General features: G+C 36.5%; 1 protein-coding gene and 1 long non-coding RNA gene across 5 annotated transcripts in view; one reads left to right on the top strand and one right to left on the bottom strand.

Annotated features, from left to right (window-relative positions):
- Positions 1 to 341: 341 nt before the first annotated feature.
- Positions 342 to 26664, top strand: LOC148109275 (uncharacterized). Its single transcript, XR_015726109.1, has 3 exons — positions 342 to 8008; positions 9992 to 10044; positions 14994 to 26664. It is a non-coding gene; the product is annotated as an uncharacterized LOC148109275 (long non-coding RNA).
- LAMA2 (laminin subunit alpha 2) overlaps positions 9527 to 27931 on the bottom strand; it is a 599838-nt gene continuing 581433 nt past the window's right edge. For 3 of the 4 annotated variants that reach the window (XM_087865477.1, XM_087865478.1, XM_045805578.2), the window contains 4 exons: positions 20793 to 20946; positions 19465 to 19595; positions 17346 to 17568; positions 9527 to 9892 (listed from right to left, as the gene is read on the bottom strand). In XM_087865477.1, coding sequence (XP_087721603.1) covers positions 9735 to 9892; positions 17346 to 17568; positions 19465 to 19595; positions 20793 to 20946 — 666 coding nt within the window. In that variant the 3' untranslated portion in view covers positions 9527 to 9734. The remainder of the gene's footprint in view (positions 9893 to 17345; positions 17569 to 19464; positions 19596 to 20792; positions 20947 to 27931) is intronic. The other variant, XM_087865479.1, reaches the window with a different exon arrangement.

Below are 27931 nucleotides of genomic sequence, written 5' to 3'. Positions count from 1 at the left end.
GAGCCGAAGACAGATGCTTAACTGACTGAGCCACCCAGGTGCCCCTAACATTTCTTTTTTATAAAAGTATAGTTAACACATAATGTTACATTAGTTTCAGGTGTGCCACATAGTGATTGGAGACCTCTGTGTGTTATGCTTACCACAATTGTAGCTGCCATCTGTCACCATACAATGCCCTTACAATACCATTGACTATATTCTCTGTTTTGCCTGTTATCCCTGGGACTTAGTCATTCCATAACTGGAAACCTGTATCTCTCACTCTCTTCCACCCTCCCTCCCCTCTGACAACCATCAGTTTGTTCTCTGTATTTATGGATCTGTTTCTGCTTTTTATCCATTTTTTTTTAGGTTCCACATATAAGTGAAATCGTATAGTATTTGTCTTTCTCTGACTTATTTCACTTAACATAATACCCTCTAGGTCCATCCATATTGTCACAGATGGCAAGATCTCATCATTTTTAATGGCCGAGTAATATCCCATCGTGTGTGTGTATGTGTGTATATACACATACTCACACCACACCACACCTTCTTTATCCATTCCTCTATCAATAGCCACTTGGGCTGTTTCCATATCTTGGCTATTGTAAATAATGCTGCAGTAAACATAGAGGTGCATATATATTTTCTAATTAGTGTTTTCTTTTTCTTTGGGTAAATACCCCCAGTAGTGAAATTACTGGATCATATGATAGTTCTATTTTTAATTTCTTGAGGGACCTCCATACTATTTTCCTGAGTGGCTGCACCAATTTATATTTCCACCAACAGTGTACAAGAGTTCTTTTTTCTCCACATTCTCACCAACACTTGTTATTTCTTGCCTTTTTGATTATAACCATTCCGATGGGTATAAGGTGATACCTCATTGTGATTTTGATTTATATTTCCCTGGTGATTAGTGATGTTGAGAATCTTTCCATATGTCTGCTGGCCATCAGTATGTCTCTTTTGGAAGAGTGTCTATTCAGGTCCTCTGCCATTTTTAATTGGGTTATTTGGGTTTTTATTGGGTGTCGAGTTGTAGAAGTTCTTTATGTATTTTGGGTAGTAACCCTTTACTGGATATATCATTTGCATATATTTTCTCTGATTCAGTAGGTTGCCATTTTTTTCTTGATGTTTTCCTTCACTGTGCGAAAGCTTTTAATTTTGGTGTAGTCCAACAGATTTTTTCTTTTGTTTCCCTTGCCTGAAGAAACATAACTAGAAAAATGTTGATGTCAAGGAAATTACTACCTATGTTTTCTTCTAGGAGTTTTATGGTTTCAGGTCTCACCTTTAGGTATTTATTCAATTTTCAGTTTTATTTTTGTGTATGGTATAAGTGGTCCAGTTTCATTCTTTCGCATGTAGCTGTCCAGTTTTCCCAGCACCACTTATTAAGAGATTGTCTTTTCCCCATAATATATTCTTGCCTCCTTTGTCATAGATTAATTGACCACATAAGAGTGGTTTTATTTCTGGGTTTTCTATTCTGCTCCGTTGATCTATGTGTCTATTTCTGTGCTGGTACCACACTGTTTTGATTACTACAGCTTTGTAGTAGATCTTGAAATCTGAGAATCTCCAGCTTTGTTCTTTCTCAAGATAATTTTGGCTGTTTGGGTTTTTTGTGGTTCCATACAGTAAATTTTAGGATTGTTTGTTCTATTTTTGTGAAAAATTCTGTTGGTAACTTCATAGGGATTGCTTTAAATCTGTAGGTTGCTTTGGATAGAATAGACATTTTAATAATATTATTCTAATCTATGAGCATGGAAATAATTTCTTTTTTTTTTTTTAAGATTTTATTTATTTATTTGACAGAGAGAGAGACAGCCAGAGAGAGAGGGAACACAAGCAGGGGGAGTGGGAGAGGGAGAAGCAGGCTCCCAGCGGAGGAGCCTGATGCGGGGCTCAATCCCAGACCCTGGGATCACGCCCTGAGCCGAAGGCAGATGCGTAATGACTGAGCCACCCAGGTGCCCTGGAAATAATTTATTCTTAATTGAAAGGTTGATTTAGACAAATAGTTCTTTGTCTTTTTATTTATGTATTTTTTCTTTTTTATAGGAGTTCTACTCTTCATAGTCTTGTAAAGAAAAGGGATTTTGGCAATGTTTTAATTTAAAGAGATTCTTTGATTTTAATATCTGGATCCTGATTTCTTCAGTTCCTGTTGTATTTCTGTTCAATTATTCCTTCAAGAACTTTGTTCTCCCATGACACTCTTTATTATTACTGTACCTTTTCAGAGATGAGCTTCTGGACACACTTGAACCCAACTGGTACCTGGTAGAGTCAGAACAACCACATTTGGGAAACTATTTATTAATCTATACATTTAAATATAATATTCTAGCATGGTTTAGGAATTCAGTTTAATTATATACATTACATTGTTTAAACCAATATTATTTGGATTATTACATAATTTTTTATAAATTTGTTATTTTAATCTCTCTGAAACAATTCCTTATTAGTCCCTTTCTTTTTTCCCCACATTATTATTTCTGATGATCCTTACTTCAAGTTTTCAGTTATTCAGTAGGTTTACTACCCAAAAGAGAGATGCTGGGGACCTTGATGTTGTGACTATAATGAAGTTAATTTCTGCAAATTTTCCTCATCAGATTCCTAATTTATGTCATCTGATAAAAAATTACATATGATGCATCATAATTATCTCTAATACATTAGAAGCTAATTTATAAGAGAAAATAAATTGTTAAATTATATCTAGTTAACTATTTATTTACTGGCACTAAATGATTTCTTAGTAACAATATGTCATTTTGGAGAAGTGCCTGCATGTAGTAGTGGAAACTTTCTTCTTTTAACTGTAATTGAGAAATAAAAAATGAAAAATGTTAAAATGAACCAATTGATGTTTTATAATACAAAAATATAAAAATTGCAAACATTATATAGTTTTGATCCATTTTTGATGCTACAACACATTGCTAAAATTTTAATCAAATATTAATATGAATTCTGTATATTAAGATCAAACAAAAGGAATTTATCAATAAATTTATTTTTACTATATATTTAAAGTGGGCCTTGCCTTTAAAATGAGAAAAGTCTCAGTTTTCTCATTTTCTCTTTTTCTCTCCCTCTCTTCTTCCATCTCCATCTGTTTATATAGAAAGAGGTTGGCTGGCTTTATTCAGAACCTCTTAGAAGATTCATGAACCATCATTTATTTAATTAAATAAATCCTGACCGTTTTAACCCTGGAAAATACTCTGTAGAGTTTCCAACACAAATACATCTCAATGAAACATTGTCACCTAAAATTTGTAGCATCTGTTTGGTGAGTTTTGATTTGGGGCTCATCCTTGATATTATGTGTTTTTCCTGTTCATCATGTCTTAGTATGTGTGTCATGTCTTTCTCCTTCGGCAGTCAGCAGTTTTTAATGTTGATATCTCAGTTTTTTTAAAAAAGATTTATTTATTTGAGGGACACCTGGGTGGCTCAGTCAGTTAAGCATCTGCTTTCGGCTCAGGTCATGATCCTGGGGTCCTGGGATGGAACCCCACATCGGGATCCCTGCTCAGCACAGATTCTGTTTCTCCCCCTCCTGCTCTCCCTGCTTGTGCTCTCGCTCTCTCTGTCAAATAAATAAATAAAATCTTTAAAAAGAGATTTATTTATTTGAGAAAGAGAGCGAGAACATGCAAATGGGGGGAGGAGCAGAGGGAGAGGGAGAGAATCTCAAGCAGAATGCCCCACTGAGCCAGGAACCCAACACAGGGCCTGATCCCAGGACCCTGAGATCATGACCTGAGTTGAAATCTAGAGTCGGGCGCTCAACCAACTGAGCCACCCAGGCCCCCCTGATATTTCAGTTTCAGGGTTGATTGCACATTTCTCTGAAGTGCCCATTAGGGTATCTCTGATGAATTTTGTGGATGGTGCATAGCTTTCATTTTAAGTCAGCTAATCCAAAACATACTCTCCAAATTTGGTCAATCTATTCAGATATTTCTTTTGTGATTTTCAATAGTCAATTTGATTTCTATTATAGGTAAGATAATGGGATTTATTAGAAAATATCATATATTATATAAAATGATTTTAATGTACTGATCTAATTTAAGTGTTTGATTTATCTTATTTAATTCAAAAATAACAAAATGATTAAAAGATTCTATGCATGTTTTTATGATTAGGTGTTATATACAAGAGTTGACGTGTCAAAGTTTACGCCACACTTCTATAAAGGAATTTAAAAGTCAGTAGTGTATCTGGCCACAAATAAACTGTTCCTGGCTCCAACATTATTAAATAGCTAAGACTGGGTGTGTGTGTGTGTGTGTGTGTGTGTGTGTGTGTGTAAAAGCAGAGGCGGAACTAGCAGGAGAGAGAAATTATCAATAAAAAGTGAAATAAAAAGCTGTTAATTCTTTTCTTTTTTGAAGCTATCTATCTATCTATCTATCTATCTATCTATCTATCTATCTATCTATCTATTTATCTATCTAAGAGATAGATCCAGAGAGCACAAGTGGGGGAATGAAGAAGGAGAAGCAGAAGCAGGCCGAGCCCAATGTGGGGCTCAATCCCTGGACCCTGGGATCTGAGCTGAAGGCAGATGCTTAACCAACTGAGCCACTCAGGTGCCCCTGTAATTCTTAAACTTTTTTTCTCTCAACATTATTTTAAGTTTCTAAAGTAATATTTACTTCACAGGAAATGCAACAATGAAAACATAGGGTTAGGGAATTGAGAAAACTCACCTGTAAATGAACAAATTGTGTGACTTGATTTTTGGTTTGGACTGAAGCTGAACGGATCAGCTGGTTCCCCCTCCTCCCCTTCTGCCTTGCTGAAGTGTAGTTTTCAAAAGGTTAAATATTTATGACTCTCAGGCAAATATAATGTGAACACATGTCAAAGATTTTATTTAACTCAACTAGTAAGGGAAGAAATAAGATGATAAACTTGTCTAAAGAGCATTTGAGAACCTATATACGCACATACACATAAAGGGATATTAGGATAAGATTTCTCAATTAGAAAAAAATTGTTACCTTCAACCAGATAATTTATTTACATTTCTATGAGACAAAAACCTATAAGGTGCCTTTGACCCTACAGAGTTGTGAAATAGTCCAATCAGTAGAAAGTCAAGCCCAGGACTGCACTGAAAGAACAGTACCTTCTTTTTCCTATTTTAAAGTTCTGAGTAATTTTTATGATACTCTTAATTTTGGTGCCATAGTCCTCTATCTGTCTCACTCCCTTGCTGATTTCATTCAGTTATGTGGCTATACATAACATCAGTATTCTGATGACTCCCATGTTTATATCTACAGCTCAGACCAGTTTTCTGAACTCCAGACTCATTATCCAACTGCCTATGGTACAGTGTCCTTAGATACCTAGTGGAAAGTTTAAAATTAATATATCTAAAACTAATCACCTGGTTTTCCTTTCTGTAAAAAAGTCCACTTCAACTACAACCCCCATCTCTCAATAATGGCTCCTCTATTCTTTCAGATGATCAGAAGTTATCAGTACCTTATTTTCTCATACTCCATAGGCAATGCTGCAGGAAACACTAATCCGTCTTCAAAATATATCAGAATCTAATTACTTCTCACCACCTCCACTGCTACCACCTTTTATATTATTAGCTATGTCCCTGCAGCAGGCTGAACTCGAGAGAGACAACTTTCCCAAATAAAGCAGGGCTTTGATTTGTCCAAGGGTAGATTAGTAGTTCTCTAAACCTGAATATACAAACCAGAAAAGCTCTCCAGAGAATCCATTCTGCTGAAAAGTTCAATAAGTGGTGTTATTGAGAAGAACATTATTTCATTGATTTATAATTATGATGTAGCTATTCCTAATATCCCCAGGCACATATAAAAACAACTTCCTCTATTTAAGTATGTTGTGAATATTCTTTTAGTCTCAATTTTTTTCTATTCATTTACGTAAGGGATAATGGTCATAGTTCAAAATAATTGGTTTCTCTGATGTACATGTCATTCTGAAGGAACCTGAAATGTGCTGATGCTGTAGGTAGGTAGGTAGGTAGGTAGGTAGGTATGTTGTATGTATATATTGATGCAGAAAGGCCCAGCATTAGTTTGCTGGGATTACCATAGCAAAGTACCACAAAATGGGTAGCTTCAACAATGGAAATTTGTTTTCTCACAATTCTGGAGGCTAGATATCTGAGTTCAAGATGTTGGCAGGGTTGGTTTCTTCGAGAGACCTCTATTCTGGGCTTAGCCATCTTCTCTGTGTGTCTTCACATGATCTTTTCCCTATGATCTGTTTCCCATGATCTGTTCTCTTCTTAGAAGGCCATCTGTCATGTTGGATTGGGGCCCACCCACCCGACTTCATTTTACCTTAATTACCCCTTTAAAGTCCCACCTGCAAATACATTTCAGGTACTGTGGGCTAGAACTTCAACAAATGAGTTTGGAGAAGGGGGAGCTCAGTTCACGTCGTAACACTCTCACTTTGACCCTGGGCACAAATTTCATGCTCACTTCCGTGTCTGGCACAAATGGCAAACACTAGCCTGCATTAGCAAGATTCCAAAATAAGAGAATTCCAGGCCCGGCCTGAGGCATTCCTTCCCTTCAGGTAACTGTTGGGTCTGAAGTATGTACTAATCTTGGTCATGCAAGTGAGTACACTACATAGGTTTGTATCTCTCTCTTGATTCAACAGAGATAAAACGGAGATAAAGTTGCATCAGGAAAAAGTCATATCTTTCGCAAGTGGTAGTGAAGACTACGCTCTGCACTTGTGAAAACTATTGTGTTTTGTTTCCATAATAATTGTAGATACCAGTTTTATTCCAAAATATTTCAGCAAATAATTAACATAAAATTGAGATTTTCAATTTGTAAAGTAGTCATTTCCTCTATTGTTAAGCAGAAAATCTAGAAGAGTTCTGTAGTTAGAGATAATAGGCTAAATCAAAGAAGGAGAAAATAGTTATGATTTTTAAAAGCGCTAATTGAAGCTTTAAGTGTCTGCAGTGTTCTAGTGCTTTGGGGCTGAAATCTGCTCCGTTCCTTATTTTCCTTTGTCAGCTGTGTTCACCATGGTAACTTCAATAAAACTTCCCTCCTAAATGTTTTTCTTCTGAAGTGCAAAACACCTTCTTAAAGAAGAAGGCTGGCAACCTGGGAGGAGTGGGTGTTTGAAAAATAAATGAAAAGTATTCTGCTTTCTTCATGATTGCTGTGGGTGGAAAGAGGTGAGGAAATTATTGAGGGATAAGGTTGGGTGAAGGAAACATTTTGTTTTGGGCTAAGAATCTGATTATAGAGGTAGAAAATTTATTTAAAATATGCTAAAGAAACTTTTCCTAAAATTTCCTTATTTCTCATCTTAGAATTTGGACAGTTTTGTCCGTACAAATTCATGATCCATTTTGGAATACGGATTTTTTATGGGACAAATTTAGCCAATACCTGATTCAGTGAATTCTGCTTGGGTCCAGATTAGATTTCTTATGACTACTTTGGAATACTTAACTAATATGGGACTTTGAGCACACCATCAGCTCTCCCTGGGTTTCCTCCAGTTCCTCCCCATAAAATATGGAGGCAGTAAAAACCTGAGTTCTCAGCCTTAGTCACACATTAGAATCAGCTGGAGATGTTTAGAAAATGCCAATACCAGGCCTTATCCAGAGATTAAGATCTGGGGTGATATCCAGATATGATTCTTTTATGTGCCCAAGGCAATTTCAGTGTCTGGTAAGAGTTGAAAATCACTGTTATTTATTGATTTCAAAGGGCCTTTCCAACTCCACCGTTTTTTTTTTTTAATTAAAGAAAGCGCGAGCGAATGCATAGGAGTGCGCATGGAGTAGGGGAAGAGGAAGAGGGAGAGAGAAACCCCAGCAGACTCTGTGCTGAGCGCAGAGCCTCACACAGGCCCAATCCCAAGATCCTGAGACCACTACTTGAGCTGAAACCAAGAGTGGGTCACCCAACCAACTGCCACCCAGGTGCCCTGTCTCTACCATTCTAAGGTACTCATACACAAATTGACTTCAACAGGGCTTGACTCTGATAGGAGTGTTAATTAGATACCTTTACTTTCAAATTTGTTATATTTCTTTCTGTTCAGGCTCCAGGAAAGAAAGGCATTAACTTTTAATTTAGGAATTTAGCATCTTTATTTCTGTTTATCCACTTATTCTCCAGATAAGCCCAAATCTTGTCAGTATTCAGTGCAGAAGTAACATCTTTACTTTCAAAACATATTGGTTTTCAAAGAGTTTTATTGCTTAAAGATGGCTCAAAAGGCATTAACTTGATTCAATATTATTTTTGTGTGTGAAGAAGTGGCCAGACGAAGTCAACAATAGAGTCTCAGATGACTCTACAACTTTGGCATAGCTGATAATTTTCCTCTTTAGAACGGTGGTTCTCATTCCTGATGGCACTTTAGAATTGCCTGGGAAGATTTTTAGAAACCCTCATGCCCAGGCTATATCCTAGACCAAATCAAGCTTCCCAGATAATTCCAAAATGAAGCCATCATTGAGAATCACTTGCTCTAGAATGAGGCTGTGTAGGCGAATGGTAACAAGCAACTGGCCAACGATGAAATGCTAGGAGTGTGTTAGCTATCTCCTTTGTTAGAAATAGCACCTTCTTTTCCCTTGTAGATCGTACTGTCAGACAGAATTATTCTTCTTTTGCTAAAACTACCATGTGATCTGTTCTTCTAAATATTCGGCATTATTAGGCTACAACTATTTCTACTGCAGATGGCAAATGAAAACACTTCTTTCTTAAGTTGATGAATAAAATCTAGGCCAGTCTTCTCACTGACCCCTTTGAAGATGATTTAAATCGTGGTTAAAAGAACAAAACAAAGACATTTTTAAAGAAATGAACTTGTTAGGTCAAATTACAACTCAAAAAGACTCAGTGATCTACTTCTATTACATTTATGGTTTATTGTTTCCTGGTAAGTAAACATGCATTTCAGCATTATTCCTCTGTGACTATGTATATTGTGATATTCACTGCAAACTGAAGGAGCCCAGAGTGTCAGCACTGTAGTATCAAATGTGTGCTTAATTGTCATTCTGGAACTTGGTTCTGGTGTCTCCTCAAAGCCTATAAATCATTATCAAACAAGAAAATCAAGTAATTAAGCTCTCTGGCCTGAATCTGATCTATACTCTCTAAATATATGTTCAGAATAAAAAAGTATTCACTCATATGGCTAGTTAAACTCCCTAATAATGAACTTGCATCAGGGAAATGATTTGCTAATGCCTTCTCAAACATAGGGAGTAAAGGAGCTGATTTCCTCCCAAACATACCAAATCCACTGTTGTTTTCAGTGGCCTGCACAGCAAGCCAAGGCTGACATACGTGGAAAAGGATGATAAAAGTATTAATAGGAGTAAAAACAAACAAAAAAGTTGCCTTCACAAATACCATCTGAGCTCTTCTTGAGATGACTCCAAGGCATGTTGTAAATTTATTAATTTATGTCAGTTGTCTTTCATCTTTAAAATCACACGAAACAATTATTTAGAATGAAATAATTGGTTTAATATTTATGAACTTGAGAAAACTTGAATTTAAATTCAGTCTGAGATCTGACTTAGCACCGTCCGAGTACAGAAAGAATTTAATATACATGCACAGATTAGTTTTAATAACATATCTAGGTAAGGTATATTTGTTTTACTTGATACACTTGAAGGACCTTTCGTGGAGTTAAACTTATCTGTATTAGTTGGCTGGGCATGATACAGGTTGAACACCCCATAGCTCCAGGGCCTTGGCAAAATTGACCTCCAGTGGCTTGCCTGTGCCTTTGGTGAGCCTCAGAGATCGAATGCAACCTCGAAACCTAATGTTGGTTGTCAGACCAAACTGGTTGAGGCCATCTGAAAAACAAAGCAAAAAGGGCTCAGTTTTAAAATGCAACTGCTATATTAAAGGTATTTTTTAATTCTAGTGTAGTTACAGTGTTATGTTATTTTCAGGTGTACAACCTAGTGATTCAAAGAATCCCATATATAACTCAGTGCTCATCAAGGTAAGTACACTCTTAATCCTGTTCATCTGGTTCACCCATCCCCCCACCCACAGCCTCTCTGATAATCATTTGTTCTCTATAGTTAAGAATCTGCATTTTTCTTTTTTGATTTGTCTCTTTTCCCCCCTTTGTGCATTTGTTTTGTTTCTTAAATTCCACATATGAGTGAAATCATATGGTGGTCTTTCTCTGGCTTGTTTCGTTTAGCCTAATACTATCTAGATCTAGCCATGTTGCTGCAAATGGCAGGATTTCATTCTTTTTTAATGGCTGAGTAATATTCCATTGTGTGTATATACATGCATATACACACACACATATAGATATCTATATACACACACAACATCTTCTTAATCCATTCATCTACTGATGGATACTTGGGCTGCTTCCCAAATTTGGCTACTGTAAATAATGCTGCAATAAACATAAGGGTGCAAATATTCCTTCAAATTAGTGTTTTCATATCCTGTGGGTATACACCCAGTAGCGTGATTATTGGATGGTAGGGTCGTTCTATTTTTAATTTTTTGAAGAACCTCCATACTGCCTTTCACAGCAGCTACACCAGTTTGCTTTCCCACCAAAAGTGCATGAGGGTTCTAAACTCCACATCTTTGCCAACACTTATTGTTGTGTTTTTGGATTTTAGCCATTCTGAGAGTGTGAGGTAATGTTTCATTGTGGTTTTGATTTTCATTTCCCCAGTGATGAATAATACTGAGCATCTTTTCATGTGTCTGTTGGCCATGTCTTCTTTGAAGAAGTGTATATTCATGTCTTCAGCCCATTTTTTATTGGATTATTTGTTTTTTGGGTGTTGAGTTCTATCAGTTCTTTATATATTTTAGATACTAACCCCTTATTGGATATGCCATTTGTAAATATCTTCTCCCACTCAGTAGGTTGTCTTTTAGTTTTGTTGGTTGTTTCCTTTGCTGTGCAGAGCTTTTTATTTTGGTGTAGTACCAATAGTTTATTTTTGCTGTTGTTTCCCTTGCCTTAGGAGACACATCTAGAAAAATGTTGTTATGACTGGTGTCAGAGAAATTACTGCTTGTGCTGTCTTTTAGGATTTTATGGTTTCAGGTCTTACATTTAGGTCTTTAATTGATTTTGAGGCTGTGTGTGTGTGTATGGTGTAAGAAAGTGATCCAGTTTCATTCTTTTGCATGTGGCTGCCCAGTTTTTCCAACACCATTTGTTGAAGAGACTGTCTTTATCCCACTCATATTTTGGCTTCCTTTGTTAAATTAATGGCCATAAATTAATATTGGCCATAAAAAGGTAGGTTTGTTTCTAGGCTTTCTATTCTGTTCCATTGATCAGTGGGTCTATTTTTGTGCCAGTAGCATATTGTTTTGATTACTACAACTTTGTAATATAACTTGAAATCTGAAATTGTGATACCTCCAGCTTTGTGTTTCTTTTTCAAGATTGCTTTGGCTATTTGGAATCTTTTGTAATTTCATGTAAATTTTAGGATTGTTTGAGTTCTGTGAAAAATGCAGTTGGCCTTTTGATAGGGATTGCATTAAATCTGAAGACTGCTTTGGGTAGTATGGACATTTTAACAATATTTGTTCTTCTAATCCATGAGCATGGAATGTCTTCACATTTGTGTCATTTTCAATGTCTTTCATTCATGTTTTATAGTTTTCAGAGCATAGGTTCTTTCACCTCTTTGGTTAAATTTATTCTTAGGTATTTTATTTTTTGTGCAATTGTAAATGGGGTTGTTTTCCTCTTTCTCTTTCGGCCACTTCATTATTAGTGTATAGAAATGTAAAAGATTTCTGTACATTGATTTTGTATTGTGACCTTACTGAATTCCCTATTAGTTCAAGTAGTTTTTTGGTGGAGTTCAGGGTTTTCTATATATAGGTATCATGTCATCTGCAAATAGTGAAATTTTTACTTCTTCCTTACCAATTTGGATTGCTTTCATTCCTTTTATCTTACCTGATTGCTATGGCTAGGACTTCTAGTCCCATGTTGAATAAAAGTGGTGAGAATGGACATTCTTGTTTTTGATCTAGGTGGAAAGCTCTCAGTTTTTCACCATTGAGTATGATGTTAGCTGTGGGTTTTTCATATATGGCTTTTATTGTGTTGAGGTATGTTCCCTCTAAACCTACTTTGTTGAGGCTTTTATCATGAATGGATGTTGTAATCTGTCAAATGCCTTTTCTGCACCTATTGAAATGATTCTATGTTTTTTATCCTTTCTCTTGTTGATGTGATATATTATACTGATTGATTTGTGGTTATTAAATCAACCTTGCGTCCCAGGAATAAACCCTACTTGTGGTGATTTTTTAAATGTATTGTTGGATTCAGTTTCCTAGTATTTTGTTAAGGATTTTTGCATCTATTTTCATCAGAGATATTGGCCTGTAGTTCTCTTTTTTGATAGAGTCTTACTCTGGTTTTGGTAATCCTGGCCTCATAGAATGAATCTGGAAGTTTTCCTTCCTCTTCTATGTTTTTGGAATAGTTTGAAGTGTTAGAACAGGCATTAACACTTCTTTAAATGTTTGGTAGAATTCACCTGTGAAGCCATCTGGTCATGGACTTTTGTTTTTTGGGAGCTTTTTGATTACTGGTTCGATTTCATTCCAGTAATCGGTCTGTTCAAATTTTCTATTTCTTCCTGACTCAGTTTTGGGAGGTTATATGTTTCTAAGAATTTATCCATTTCCTCTAGGTTGTCCAATTTGTTGGCATACAGTTTTTCATAATATTCTCTTACACCACAGAGATACCAAGGATTTTAAGTTGTTATTTTTCCTTTCATTTCTGATTTTGAGTCTTTTTTTTTTTTTAATCTGACAAGAGGTTTATCAATTTTGTTGATCTTTTCAAAGAACCAGCTCCTGGTTTCACTGATCGATTTTTTTTTTTTTTAAGTTTCTATTTTTTTTTTTTATCACTTCTTTTCTTCTGGTTTTAGGTTTATTCTTTTTCTAGTTCCTTTAGGTGGAAGGTTATTTTGTTTGATATTTTTCTTGATTCTTGAGATAGGCCTGTATTGCTATATACTTCTTTCTTAGGACCACCTTTGCTGCCTCCCAAATATTCTGGACAATTGTGTTTTCATTTTCATTTGTCTCCATTTATTTTTTGATTTCTTAGTTGACCCATTCATTATTTAGTAGCATGTTATTAAACCTCCATGTATTTGTGGTCTTTCCAGACTTTTTCTTCTGGTTGATTTCTAGTTTCAGTGCATTTTGGTCAGAAAAGATGCATGGTATGACTGGGATCTTTTTAAATTTGTTGATACTTGCTTTGTGGCCTAAAATGGGATCTATTCTTGAGAATGTTCCATGTACACTTGAAAAGAATGTGTATCTTGCTGTTCTTGAATGGAATGTTTTGAATATATCTGTTAAATCCATCTGGTCCGTTATGTCATTCAAAGCCACTCTTTCTTTGTTGATTTTCTACTTAGATGACCTGTCCATTGATGTAGGTGGAGTGTTAGGGTCCCCCACTGGTATTGCATTATTATCAATTAGTTCCTTTACATTTGTTATTAACTTTTTAAAGTATTTAGGTGCATAAATATTTACCATTGTTATATCTTCTTGTTGGATTGTTCCTTTTGTATCATATAGTATCCTTCTTTTCTCTTGTTACAGTCTTTGTTTTAAAGTTTATTTTGTCTGATAAAAGTATTGCTACCCTGGCTTTCCTTTCACATCCATTTGCATGATAAATATTTCTCCATCCCCTCACGTTTGATCTGCAGGTGACTTTAGGTCTCAGATGAGTTTCTTGTAGGCAACATATAGATGGGTCTTGTTTTTTTTATCCATCCTGTCACCTGATGTCTTTTGATTGGAGCATTTAGTCCATTTACATTCAAAGTAATTATTGATAGGTATGTATTTATTGCTCTTTTGTTATTTGTTTTGTGATTGTTTTTGCAGATCTTCTTTGTTCATTTTTCCCTTGCTCTCTTCTCAGTTGGTTTTCTTTAGTAATATACTTGGATTCCTATCTTTTTATATTTTGCGTATCTATTACTGGTTTTTGGTCTGGTTACCACAGGTTTGTATATAACATCTTCTGCATATGGCAGTCTATATTAAATTGATGGTCACTTAAGTTTAAACTCATTTTTTACTCCTTTCCTCCCCACATTTTAGGTATATGGTGTCATACTTTACATCCTTTTATTTTGTGAGTCCCTTAAGTGATTTTTACAGATATACTTATTTTTACTGCTTTGTTCTTCCTACTTTTCTTACTCTTACTTCCACTCAAAAAGTCTCATTTAACATTTCTTGGAGGGCTGGTTTTGTGATCATGAACTCCTTTAACTTTTATTTGGGAAACTCTTTCTTTCTCCTATTCTGAATAACAGTCTTACTGGATAGGATATTCTTAGATGAAGATTTCTTTCCTTTTAGCATTTTGAATATATTATTCCTATCTCCTGGCTTGCAAAGTTCCTGCTGAAAAATCTGCTGATAGCTTTATGGGATTTCCCTTGTATGTAACTATTTTCTTTTCTCATGCTTCTTTTAAATTTCTCTTTTTATCACTATGTGTTTTGATGTGGACTCCTTGGGTTGATTTTGTTGGGGATCTTTGTGCCTCCTGGATCTGAATTTCTGTTTCCTTCCCCAGCTTTGGGAAGTTTTCAGCTCTTATTTCTTCAAATAAATGTTATGCCCCCTTTTTTTCTCTGTTCTTCTGAGATCCCTATAATGTGAATGTCATTACACTTGATGGAGTCACTGAGTTCTCTAAGTCTATTCTCAATATGTATAAATTTTTTTCCCTCACCTGCTCAGGTTGATTACTTTCCATTACTCTGTCCTCCAGGTCACTGATGTGTTCTTCTGCTGCTTCTAATCTGCTCTTTATTCCATGTAGGGTACTTTTAATTTCAATTACTGTGTTTTTCATGTCTGATTGGTTCTTTTTCTTTCTTTGTTAAGGGTCTCATTGATGTTCTCCACTCTTTGCTCAAGTCCGGTGAGTAAAGATCATTACTTTAAATTCTCTATCAAGCATATTATCTATATTTCACTTAGGTTTCTTGCTGTAATTTTGTCCTGTTCTTTCATTTGGGACATTTTCCTCTGTCTCCTTGTTTTGTCTGTATCTGTTTCTGTGTGTTAGTAAAGTCAGCTAAGTCTCTTGCTCTTGAAAGTAGTGGGTGTGTATGCACTTTTACCAAGGTAGAGCTGGTCACCTGCCAGAGGGAATGTGCCTCTGCTGCTGAGACCAGGCCAATTTGCAAAATGCACATGAGCAGGGGGCACAGTGTTAACAAGGTGCGCATGCCCTCTGTGGGAGGTGACTGGCCACTGCTGTTGGCATGGAGGCCCTGCAAAGCATGAGGTTGGAAAATGCAGTGTTGGCAAGGTTTGTGCTGGTCTTCAGAGGTAGGGAAGCCACTGGGCCAGGACTGAAGTGAGCCAGGCTGGAGGGTGTGGGGCTTGGTGTAAGCAAGTTAGGTAATGAATGTTGGGACGGCACTGGTTCCTGCAGGTGGCTGTGTGTTTGTGCTGGGAGACAGGGGAGGGAAATGGCACCTGCTGGCTACTTTGTTCCTGGAGGAGTCTCCTAGCAATCTCTGTCTCTCCAGGACAGTAAAAAACTCCCTCCACTAGCCCCAGGTGTTTTTAAAATTGCTGCTTCTCTGCTTTTTCTCCACAGGCTGTTTGTTGTGCTCTCTCTTTATGGGTGGGGAATCAGTTTCTTATCCTCCTTCTGGCTCTCCCAGAGTCAAGTCTGCTGATTTTTGACATTCCAGGCTTTAAGTCCTGCTGGTGGTGGTAAGAACTGACAAAATTTGGCCTCTCTAGTTTTCAAAGCCAGGTGTTACAGGGATTTGTCTTCCCCATGCAGACTCCCCAGTGTGATAGTCTATTTCTCTCCTCTCTTACTTCTGCCAATGGCCTGTGTTCCTTTACACCTCACTGCATCTGTGCCCTTCCTACCCTCTTCAATGTGGCATGTTATCTAGTTGTGTCTGTGAGACAGACAAGGTGGGCTCAGAGTCCATCTTCCCTGAAAGTTTTTTTAAGGGAATGTTTTAAAGTCAGCTGTTTGTTAGCTTCACGTTAAATTGGAAGGCTGTTTTAAGTAAAGTTAGTGATTTTGTTCTTAGCTTTCCTAACAGTTAAACTTACAGCATTTCTATAGTTATGTATTCTGAAATCTGGAGACCTGTAGAATTATACATTTTAAGATAGCAGTTTGGTTTGCAATGAACAAATTTATAGCTGTGATACATTATGGAATTTAATGAAAGAATTCAATTGATCAAATACTTTACTGAATTAGGACATGGGCTTTTAATGGTGACTTTATTACTTTTTTAAAAATACATCCCCAAAGGTTAAGTTGGTTGAAAACTCACACAAATTTTTGTTGTTGTTAAGGAGACACTCCATTCTTTCAGCAGGCCTTGTAGGTGCTAACTAGGATCCCATTTCACAGACCGTGAGTGGAGAAATAAATACATTATCTCCTTCATAGTATTTTTGAGGGTTATCCTGATTGAAGCAGAAGTAGGTTCTTTTCTAACTTAGAAGCAACGTTGTAAAAAGGAGCTGTGAATTGGTCCCCGTTGCTCCTATGTCTTTTCCTCCATTAACCACTGCTGAATATATGTTTTGCTTGTTTTGTTAAGCAGAGAAGCTTTACATAAATGGGAATGGCAGTTTCTCTTGCCAAAATGCTGAAAGCGTGTTATTACAGTATTTATAAAGAGGCAGTTGGGTTATTTCTCATCAAGTTGGGCGCTCTCGTTTATGGGCACTTCAGGTAACTCTATGGTTTACATGCTGTACTTAACGTGCTGGACAGGGATTTTGAATGCAGATTTATTGCTTGGGTTTCTTTGTAATATAAACTCTATAATAACCTAAGGGGGAAATTAGCTTGTTTAACCCAATGATTTCCAGAACTTGAGGAAATAAGTTCCATTACATTTTATGATTCTTCTGGTATATTAATTTTCAAAAAATCAGAAAGAACACCAACTCTGGCCTTCATTGCTGTTAAATGCCTCATATCTTTTATAAGCCAAATTCATTTCCTCTAGCCCCCATCTCCCCATGAATGAAACTTTGGGGGCTAAAGTTCAGTCCCATGTGGTTTCTATAAGTAATATGCTCATTTTACACACTGGAAATTTCAGGTAAGGTGTTATTTATGGGAGTAGATTCTAAAGCTAGGAAGTATACTTAAGCACACATTCTTGACCATATTTACAGAAATATAAATATTTTAAATCCACCAACAGCAAAGAAATTCTTGCTGGAGTAGATAAGGCTCACCCGGGAAACCACCAACAAACACAGGGTCATTTGTATCAGCTGATGTAGATGCTTGGTTTGGGCTCTGGGCTTCCACCTGATTCCCGTCTACTGTTAGCTCAATGCGGTGTTTGATCTTGTTGGCTGTGACTTTATGCCACTGTCCGTCACACAAATGCCCTGGGATCCCAGCATCATAGACTGCAGTGAATCGGCCGGCACCATTGTCCACATGAAACATTAGCTAGAAAGCAGGAAATTGAACAGTCGCAGACGGTTTCATTAGAAAGGTATCATGATGGTTCACATAGCAAAAATTGTTATGTTTCTAGAAGAGTCATTAGCTGGAATAGTGAGAAATGAATGTATCTGGGGCTTTTTAAAAAATTTTAAAATGTTGACAGAAATTAAAATACAAAAAGTATGTTCTTTGCTTCTGGACATTGTTGGGAGCAACAGGCAAGATGTGTGAGACTCATAATAATTCTGCTTTCAGAAAATGTGACCTGGAATTTGAGACTAGCTGACAAAAAACAACCAAACTTCATATGCACAGAGATAAGTCCTACCGTAGATCTTTACAGAGTGTGGAAGTTCTTAGTGAACCTTATAAAATTTCTTAAAAGATATTTAGAATGATTCGATTTACAAATTCATTTTAGAGGATTATTGGTTATTTAAAATGTAAGCTTTTGATGCTTTAATTGTATGTATGCTTTTTTCCTTCACGGATTCCATTTTATATGCAGGATTGAGAATAACATCAATTACTTTCTTGGGCAGGCTTCAGGTCATGGTGCCAAAGACTTTGAGCCAGGAGGCCAGTTAAATTCTTAACAATGAAAACTCAGATTGGAAGTTCATGTCTAAATAAGAAAAATCTGTTTTCAGTAACATGGCACAGTCCTTGAAATTTGAGATGACAGAATTCTTTTGAAGCTGATGAAGGAAAGAAACATATTGAAACATTAAAAACAGTCTGGCAACACATTTGACAAGGTAAAAGAAAAGACGGGTTTTAAAAAGAAGATGACAAACTGCAATAGGTGAAAAGTTTGTAAACTAAATGGTGATGTAAAGATTAAGATTTTACTATATTGGGGGGAGTTTGTAATAGCAGGACTTGGTGAAAATACACATGCATTGTATTGGAACTTGATACCCCAGCAAACTGATAGTAACAGTGGTTATAAGCAGGTGATGAAACGAAGCTTACTCCAACAAGATGTAGTGAACGTGTTTGAAAATCTGTCAAAACCATTAACTGTTGCTTTTCTGTTTCTCCTTTTTTGCCTCTGTCCTCCTGGATCTTTTTGCTTTATTGCCTTTGATGATGGTTTGAAGACAGGAGGGAGAGAGGAGGCAACAGAAAGCATATTTGAGGTTACTATGTGGTCTTTCTTCTTGGGAGGCCACAACACTGTATGAGCGGAAATATGACCAGAGATGAAGTATGATTCCTACTTAAGAGCCAGATAGAAAAATTGGGTAACTTCTTGCTTTGCCTACCTCTTTCCCTGCTGCCTGTAGTTCAGTGTTTATACACAGGTAATTTCGTTGCAGGATGCTGTTCACAGGCAGACAGGGACTGGAGAGGTGTTTAGAATTAGCTTATTCATTGTAAGCAAATTATACTAATCTAAATTTAGTATAAATCTGCACTTTTTTTGAAATGGTATCAGGATGCTTTTAAGTAAACACTGAGAAACTGATATGTCAGCTGGCCACCTTGACTTCTGAGAAGAGCTTACTGTGTGAGAAGAGACAAAGACTGATTTTAGACAATCCAGGCCCCCTCCTCTTTTTTCCATTGGAATCTATAGTTTTACATATAGTGTATTCATTAAGAGGAGACTATCAGTGTACTTTTAGCAACACAGTAAAAGCTTGAGGTCTAAAACCATTTGGCCCATTATTTGTTGACACAATTGGCTAACTGTAGAATTAGCACATTTAAAGTTTACACTGGTCTACAGAGTATGTATGTTGGAAACACACGTTGGAGATAATCTAGAAGGATGAAAAGATACACTCTAGTTTCTCCCAACAAAGAATACAGTAAGGCTTCACAATAGACGTTCTTACATATGAACAATGCTATCATGAGGAAATCAGAAATATTTAGAAAACTGACACTCACCTTTTCATCAATCATTTCAATACCCATTCCATCCATTTTCTGACTGCTGATTCCCATAAGAACTCCAGTGGTTCTGGTTGTGCGGAATTCAAATTCTACAAGAAGGTCCAATCCCACTTTGAATCCACCAACTGTAAAATGAAGATTTTTTTTTTTTAAATTACGGATTAGAGTTTAGGAATTAATTCAAATTTGTACAACGCAATGGTTTAGATTTCAGTTCAGACATTAGTCAATTAAAATAAGTTCCAGACTCTCTTATGGCCCATACTTCCACCATTGTATCATATAACACACTTTGTAGTTACTGCTTATTTTCTTGGTTGCCTTCCCTCCTAGCGTGTAAGTTCCTCCCAGAACTTTTTTATTGTTTGTTTTCTGCCTCTGCAATAGGTGAAATTTCCCACTTACTTACACTTTGTTCGAGGGCCCTGCCCCTCCATCTCTGAAACCTTTGCATGTGAGAATCCTAGCTCAAATGTCAATTCCCGATTTCCCCAACCAAAATTAATTTTTCTTCTAAATATCCACAGAACCTTGCTTGTATGTCTTTCATAGTTTTAAATATTTTTACTTCTTGTGATTTCTGAACACACCAATTCTTACCTATTGATAGTATATTTTTGAAGGAAGGAACGACACCCTATTCACTTCTGTTTCCCATGATAACTTCTATATATTATGTGCGCATTAATTCTTTTCTAAAAAACAAATGCAAGTATCTATGGTAACCCTAGGACTGAATAGTCTATCCTAAAGTATGTTAATGTCTTTTTTCATTATTATATAGAAGTTATTTCATATTTTTTCTCCAAATTATACATTTACTTTCAGTAATCCAGACCTGCTCTGGAAATGTTCACTAGAAGGGGCAGATCTTTAAAGTCAAGGAGAAGTACCAGTCATCATCATCATCGAGAAATGGGCACCAGTATGTGTGTATTGGGTGGGAGATCATGACATGAAGCCTTACAAGGAACTGAAGAGAGGAAAAAAGAAAAATGCTATCTCATCTTCAGAAAAGTAGACAGTAAATTACGTGTATAAACACATGGACCTTCTTGTAGAATTAAATTTGTTATTGATCTCTAGGGAAGGAGATGAAATAAACTCTCCAAATAGCCTTTTACTCTATTTTTTCTATTAGTTTGCCTCAGAATCAGATACATTAATCTTTGACATTTTTTATTACTTCTATACATTTGTATTTCTGGTTTAAGTGAAGTATACTAACTTAAGAAATCAGGACTTTTATTTTCCCATACAAGCGAGAAGTTAATATTTGTACCTAGTTAATATTCAACAGGAAGAACATGGGAGTGCCTCACCTGCTTTGGCAAAACCTGTTCCATCAAAATATGTTCCTTTCTGAGCATTAGCAAAACATGTTCCAACATGGAAGCTGGAGGTTGGCTGTTCAAGATCAGCAGGGGCCTCTGCCATCTGGAAATTCCTGATGCAGCCGTCAATGCTGTAGGTCACCTAAATATTCAGGTCGGAAAAAAAACATCAGGTTTTATCAGAACTTTGCCATTTGTGGGGATGTTCTGTGCTTATAATCATGGGCCAGTTGTCTTAAGGGAGCTCCCAAATTACCTGGATCTGTACTATCACCCTGGGCTCCACGCAATGGGTGCAGAAAATCCTGTGTTGTGCTTCTCAACTAGGATGCATCTAGCCTGTATCTAGATTGTTCTGATATTCTAAATACTGTACACTGTGTTGCTAATGGGACCACTAGTTTGGCAGAACTATGTGCTCCATGTGAATATCATAACTTTTAATTAGTCCCTTATGCTGGTTCTCGTCCAAGATGATGATGTAGGAAGATCCTGAACTCACCTCCACGGATACACCGAATCTATATCTATTTAAAGCAATTCCTTCTGAAGAAAAATCGAAGGCTGACTGACTAGCACAACAAAAGACAAAGAGATTGGCAAGAGGTAAGGAAGGGAAACTCCGCCCCCAACACTATGAACAATGATGGGGAGGGATGGGACTGAGAGCAGATTCCTCTGACAGAAAAAGAGCAACTAGTGCATAAAAGGTTCAGCCCCAGAACCCTGCCAAATGGCAGGGGGGCTGCTGGAACTCTCTGGGTCAGATGGACTGGTGAGAGCCATGATTTATGTTCCTTATCTACCTTGAGAGCATGGACCACAGCAGAGTCCAGGAGCCCTTGCTGGCCTATTGCCTTAGGAAGCCCCACCAGCTGTCCCACCAAGGTGACTCCAGGGTGGTACACACTGGGACACCCCTGGTCAGTGCTCCCTCTAGCTTCAGTCATCATACCAAGGTGACACAGGAGCCAAGCACGTTGGAACACTCCAGGCCTGCACTACCTCAGCTCCAGATGGCATGCTAGGGCAACTCTGGCTCCGAGCACTCCAAGATCTCCTGACTGATGCCTGACTCAATTCCAGCTGTTCCACCAGGACATCCTCTGCCTGGAGAGCCCTGGATTGTACACACTTCAGCTTCAGCTGTCCTGTCAGAGTACCCTCTGTGCAGAGAGTCTCAGGATCACCCCAGCACATGCCCAGTTTAGCTCCAGCACAGAGTGCCCTGTGACCCCCAGCCCATGCCAGCCAGCCAGAGTCACCAAGCACACACAGTCTGCACAGGGGATGACCATACATAAAACCACTCCGTATAATTTAGGAGAAGTAGCTGTTCCAAAGCACAGAAAGTCAAGCAAAATGGGGAGACAGAGAAATACGTTCCAAACAAAAGAACAAGACAAAATTTCAGAAAAAGAACTAAACTAAATGAAACAGAGATAAGTGATATGCCTAATAAAGAGTTTTAAATAATGATTGTACAGATACTCACTGGACTGGAGAGAAGAGTGGAAGAACTGTGAAAACTTCAACAAAGAGAAAATATAAAAAGGACCAAATCAGTTTTGAAGAATAACTGAAAAGAAAAATACATTAGAGGGACCAACAGATTAACAGATGCAGAAGAACGCTCAGTAATCTGGAAGATGGTAATGGAAAGCACCCAAGCTGAATAGCAAAAACAAAAAAGAATTTTTAAAAAATGAGGGTAGGTTAAGGGATCTTTTAGACAACATTTTGGGGAAATAGACTTCCAGGTTCTAGAAGCACAGATAGTTCTAAACAATAATTAAAATGCCAAAGATTAAAGATGAAGAGAGAATTTTTAAGAGGACCAGGAGAGAAGCAAAGTTATGTACTAGTGAAACCCCATGAGTATATCTATCTGTTGATTTTTTAGTGGAAATTTTGCAGGCCAGAAGACAGTAGCAAGATATATTCAAAGTGTGGAAAGAAAAATAAAGAGTAATACTCTCCCCAGCAGGATTATCATTCAGAATTGAAGGAGAGATAAAGGAATTCATCACCACTGAAATAGGAATTCATCACCACTGAAATGGCCTTACAAGAAATGTTAAATGGACTTCTTTAAATGGGTAAGGCCATAATTAGATGTAAGAAAACTGAATAAAAAGATGTAAAATATGACAACATAGGCATAAATAGGAGTAAATATGTTCTTTTAGAATGTGTTTGGTGATCAATATAGACTGCTATGCACTTTGAACCTCACGGTAACCCCAAACATACACAGAAAAGAAAGCAAGCCAGCCATGACACTACAAAGAGTCATCAATCACAAAGAGAGCAAAAGAAGAGAGAACTACAAAAACAATGAGAAAGCAATTAACAAAATGGTATTAAGTACATACTTAACAATAATTGCATTAAATATAAATGATCTAAATGCTCCAATTAAAAGACATAGAGTGGTAGAATGGATAAAAAAAAAAAAAGACCCATCTATCTGCTATATACAAGACACTCACTTCAGACCTAGAGACACTTAGAGACTGAAAGTGAAGGGATGGAAACAGCCATGCACTGCTAATGGAAGAGAAAACAAGCCAGGGCAGCAGTATCTATATTAGACAAAATAGACTTTAAAACAAAGACTAACAGGAGACAAAGAAAGGCGTTGCACGATGGTAAGTGATCAACCCAGCAAAAGAATATAACAATTGTAAATATCTATGCACCCAACATCACAGTACCTAAAGCAGATATTGACATAAAAGGAGAAATTGACAGCAATACAATAATAGTAGGAGACTTTAATACCCTACTTACATCAACAAATACATCAGGATGAAAATAAATGGGGAAATAGTGTCTTCGAATGACACACTAGACCAGATGGACATAACAAATATATACAGAACATTCCATCTCAAAACAATGGAATACACATTCTTTTAAGTGCAAATGAAATGTTCTCCAGGATAGATCACATGTTAGGCCACAAAATATGACTGAAGAAGACTGACATCACATGCATCTTTTCTTGTCTCATGGTATAAAACTAGAAAGCAGTCACAAGAAAAAAACTGGAAGAAATACAAATATGTGGATGCTAAACAGCATGCTACTGAACAACCAATGGGTCACTGAAGAAATGAACATGAAAACACAATGGACACAGCGAAATCAATTCTAAGAGGGAAATTTATACCAATTTATAAGCCTACCTCAAGTAAACAATCTAACCTTACACATAAAGGAACTAGAAAAAGAATAAGAACAAATGTGAATAGAAGAAAGTAAATAATAATGATCTAAGCAGAAATAAATGAAAGAGACAAAACAACAGAAAAGATCCAAGAGCTGGTTCTTTGAAAAGATAAACAAAACTGATAAACCTTAAGCTGGACTCATCATGAAAAAAAGAGGACCCAAATAAAATCAGAAATGAAAGAGAATGGATACCACAGAAATACAAAGGATTATAAGAGACTACTATGAAAAATTATATGCCAACAAACTGGACAATCTTCCAAAACTGAATTAAGAAGAAATAGAAAATCTGGAGAGATCAATTGTTAGTAACAAAATTGAATGTGTAATCAAAAACTACCAACAAAGTCTTAGACCAGGTGGCTTTACAGGTGAATTCTACCAAACATTTAAAGAAGAGTTAATACCTATTCTTCTGTAGAAGAGGAAGGGAAGTTTTCAAATACATTCTAGGAGGCCAGCATTACCTTGGCACCTAAACCAAAGATACCACAAAACAAAAAAACAAGAGAACTACAGGCCAGTATCTCTGATGAACATAAAAGCAAAAAATCCTCAACAAAATATTAACAAACAATATTCCACAATATATTAAAAATACAATCAAGTAGGACTTACTCTGGGGATGCAAGAATGGTTCAACATTCAAAATTCAACATATACTACATTTTTTAAAATTTGACAGAGACAGCCAGCGAGAGAGGGAACACAAGCAGGGGGAGTGGGAGAGGAAGAAGCAGACTCCCAGCAGAGGAGCCTGATGTGGGGCTCGATCCCAGGACTCTGGGATCACGCCCTGAGCTGAAGGCAGACGCTTAATGACTGCACCACCCAGGCGCCCCCCAACATGTACTACATTTAACACAATGGAGAATAAAAATATAATTCTCTCAATAGATGCAGAAAAAACATTTGATAAAATTTAACAACTGTTAATAAAAACTCTTAACAAGGTGAATTTAGGGGGAATATACCTCAACATAATAAAGGCCATGTATGAAAAACCAAGAGCTAACATTATACACAATGGTGAAAAACTGAGCGTTTCTCTAAGATCAGGAACAAGACCAGGATGTCCACTCTTACTTTTATTCAGCATAGTACTGAAAATCCTAGCCACAGCAATCAGACAAGAAATAAAAGGTGTCCAAATTGGTAAGGAAGAAGTTAAATTGTCACTACTTGCAAATCAGATACCACACATAGAAAAACCTTAAAGACTCCACCAAAAAATTATTAGAAGAGATGAGTTTAGTAAAATTACAGGATATATAATTAATACCCAGAGATTGATTGCATTTCTATATACTAATAAAAAAGTAGCATAAAGAGAATTTAGAAAACAATTCCATTTACAACTAAACCAAAAAGAATAAAGTATCTAGGAATAAACTTAACTGAGGAGGTAAAAGACCTGCACTCTAAAAACTATAAGGCACTGATGACACAAATGGAAAGATATTCCATGCTCATGGACTGAAGAATATTGTTAATTAGATATTGTTAAAGCAACCTACAGATTCAGGGCAATCCCTGTCAAAATACCAGAGCATTTTTCACAAAACTAGGACAAATAGTACTCACATTCATTGTATGGGACCACAAAAGACTCCAAATAGCCAAAGCATTCTTAAGAAAGAAGAACAAAGCTGGAGGTACCGCAATTCTAGATTTCAAGGATACTACAAAGCTTTGGTAATCAAAACAGTATGATACTGGCACAAAAATAGACACATAGTTCAATGGAAAAGAATAGAGATCCCAGAAATAATCCCACACTTACATGGTCATTGAATCTATAACAAACGATGTAAGAATATACCATAGGGAAAAAGACTGTCTCTTAATAAAGGGTGCTGGGAAAGCTGGACAGCTACAGGTAAAAGAATGAAACTGGACCACTTTCTTAACACCATACACATGAATAAACTCAAAATGGATTAAAGACCTAAATGTGAGATCTGAAACCATATAACTCCTAGAAGAAAGCACAGGTAGTAATTTCTCTGACATCAGCCATTGCAATATTTTTCTAGATGTTTCCCTCAGCAAGGGAAACAAAAGCAAAAATAAACTATTGGGACTACACCAAAATAAAAAGCTTTTGCAGAGCAAAGGAAACCATCAAGAAAATGACAAGACAACCTACTGAATGGGAGAAGATATTTGTAAATGACCTATCCAATAAGGGGTTTATATCCAAAATGTATCAAGAATTTATACAACTCAACACCAAAAATAACCCAATTAAAAATGGTCAGATGATAGGAATAGATATTCTTCCAAAGAAGACATACAGATGGCCAATACACACATGAAAAGATGTTGAACATCATTAATCATTAGAGAAATATAAATCAAAACCACAATGAGATATCCTCTTACACTCTCAGGCAAGAATCAAAAAGACAAGAAATAACAAGTTTCTGGCAGGAGGTGGAGAAAAGGGAACCCTTGTACACTATTGGCAGGAGTGTAAATTGATACAGCCAGTGTGGAAAACAGTATGGACATTCCTCAAAAAAATTAAAAATAGAACTACCCTATGATCCAGTAATTCCACTACTGGGTATTTACCCAAAGAAAATGAAAACACTAATTTGTGAAAAGATATATGTTCCTCTATGTTATTGTGGAATTATTTACAACTGCCAAGACAAGGAAGCAAACTAAGTATCTATTATAGATGAATGGATAAAAAAGATAGTAGGTATATACAATGGAATGTTATTGAGCCATAAAAAAGAATGAGATCTCGCCATTTGTGACAACATGGATGGACCCAGAGGGTATAATATAAATGAAAATACTATATGATTTCACTTATATGTAAAATCTAAAAAAAAAAAACCACCCCCAAACGAATGAATGAACAAAGAAATAGCAGAAAGAGACCTATAATTACAGAGAACAAACTGATGGTTGCCAGAGGGGTGGAGGCTGGGGGATGGGCAAAATGGGTGAAGAAGAGTGGGAAGTATAGCCTTCCAGATATGGAATGAATAAGTCATGGGAATAAAAGGTACCGCATAGGGAATATAGTCAATGATATTGTAATAGCCTTGTATAGTGACAGATGGTGCTACACTTGAATTTGTCAAATTACACGTATAACCTGAAACTAATGTAACATTGTGTGTCAACTATACAATTAAACAAATTTTTAATTTAATTAGCTCCTTATGATTCTATTAATAGTCTAGTAACCTTACTATAACAACATTTTTTCAATCTAATTTCAAATTCTATTTGAAAAGATCATTAAGTTTGGCTTAGGGCTTCTTCCTTATGAAAATCTAATGAAAGCAGTGAACTCTTTCCTAAGAAAATGCACATACACTTAGAACTTGAAAGTCTGCATGAAGCATTTAGAGTTTAGGGACCATAAAAATAATTCAATCATACTCTGCTCCACTGTATTTCATCTGGCTTTAGGAACACATGTTAATCACTCCTGCCGCTCTCCAGAGACTCTCATTTTGATAGGCCTAGGTAGCATATCCACTAGCTATGAAAGGAACATACTCCTGATCGCACGAGGGGAGCCAAATGCTGAGAATTACAACTATGATGAACAGTTGTCTTTGATGAAGAACAGCTCCTCATCATCACATGTTCTGAGTATAGAAATGTAATACATTTCTTTGTAATTCATTCTCTAAAAACACTGATCCCCTGTATTTCTTAAAATCATGCTTTCCAAAGGAAACCAGGACACACGGTCTGACAAAACATTATTTTGTGAACATTGGTTTATAAAATTGTGAGGACTTTAAATTTTGACTCCTGTATTGTACTCTGAATACTGTAGTATATCACTGGACAACTATCGTTTAAATACTGCATCTCTCGATATTTCTGAAATCTCTAGTCCTGAAACAATACCATCA

The sequence above is a fragment of the Ursus americanus genome, chromosome 11, assembly GCF_024610735.1.
Source record: "Ursus americanus isolate L20-20 chromosome 11, mUrsAme1.1.p, whole genome shotgun sequence".
NCBI lineage: Eukaryota > Metazoa > Chordata > Mammalia > Carnivora > Ursidae > Ursus > Ursus americanus.
This window is presented reverse-complemented; position numbering and strand designations above follow the sequence as displayed.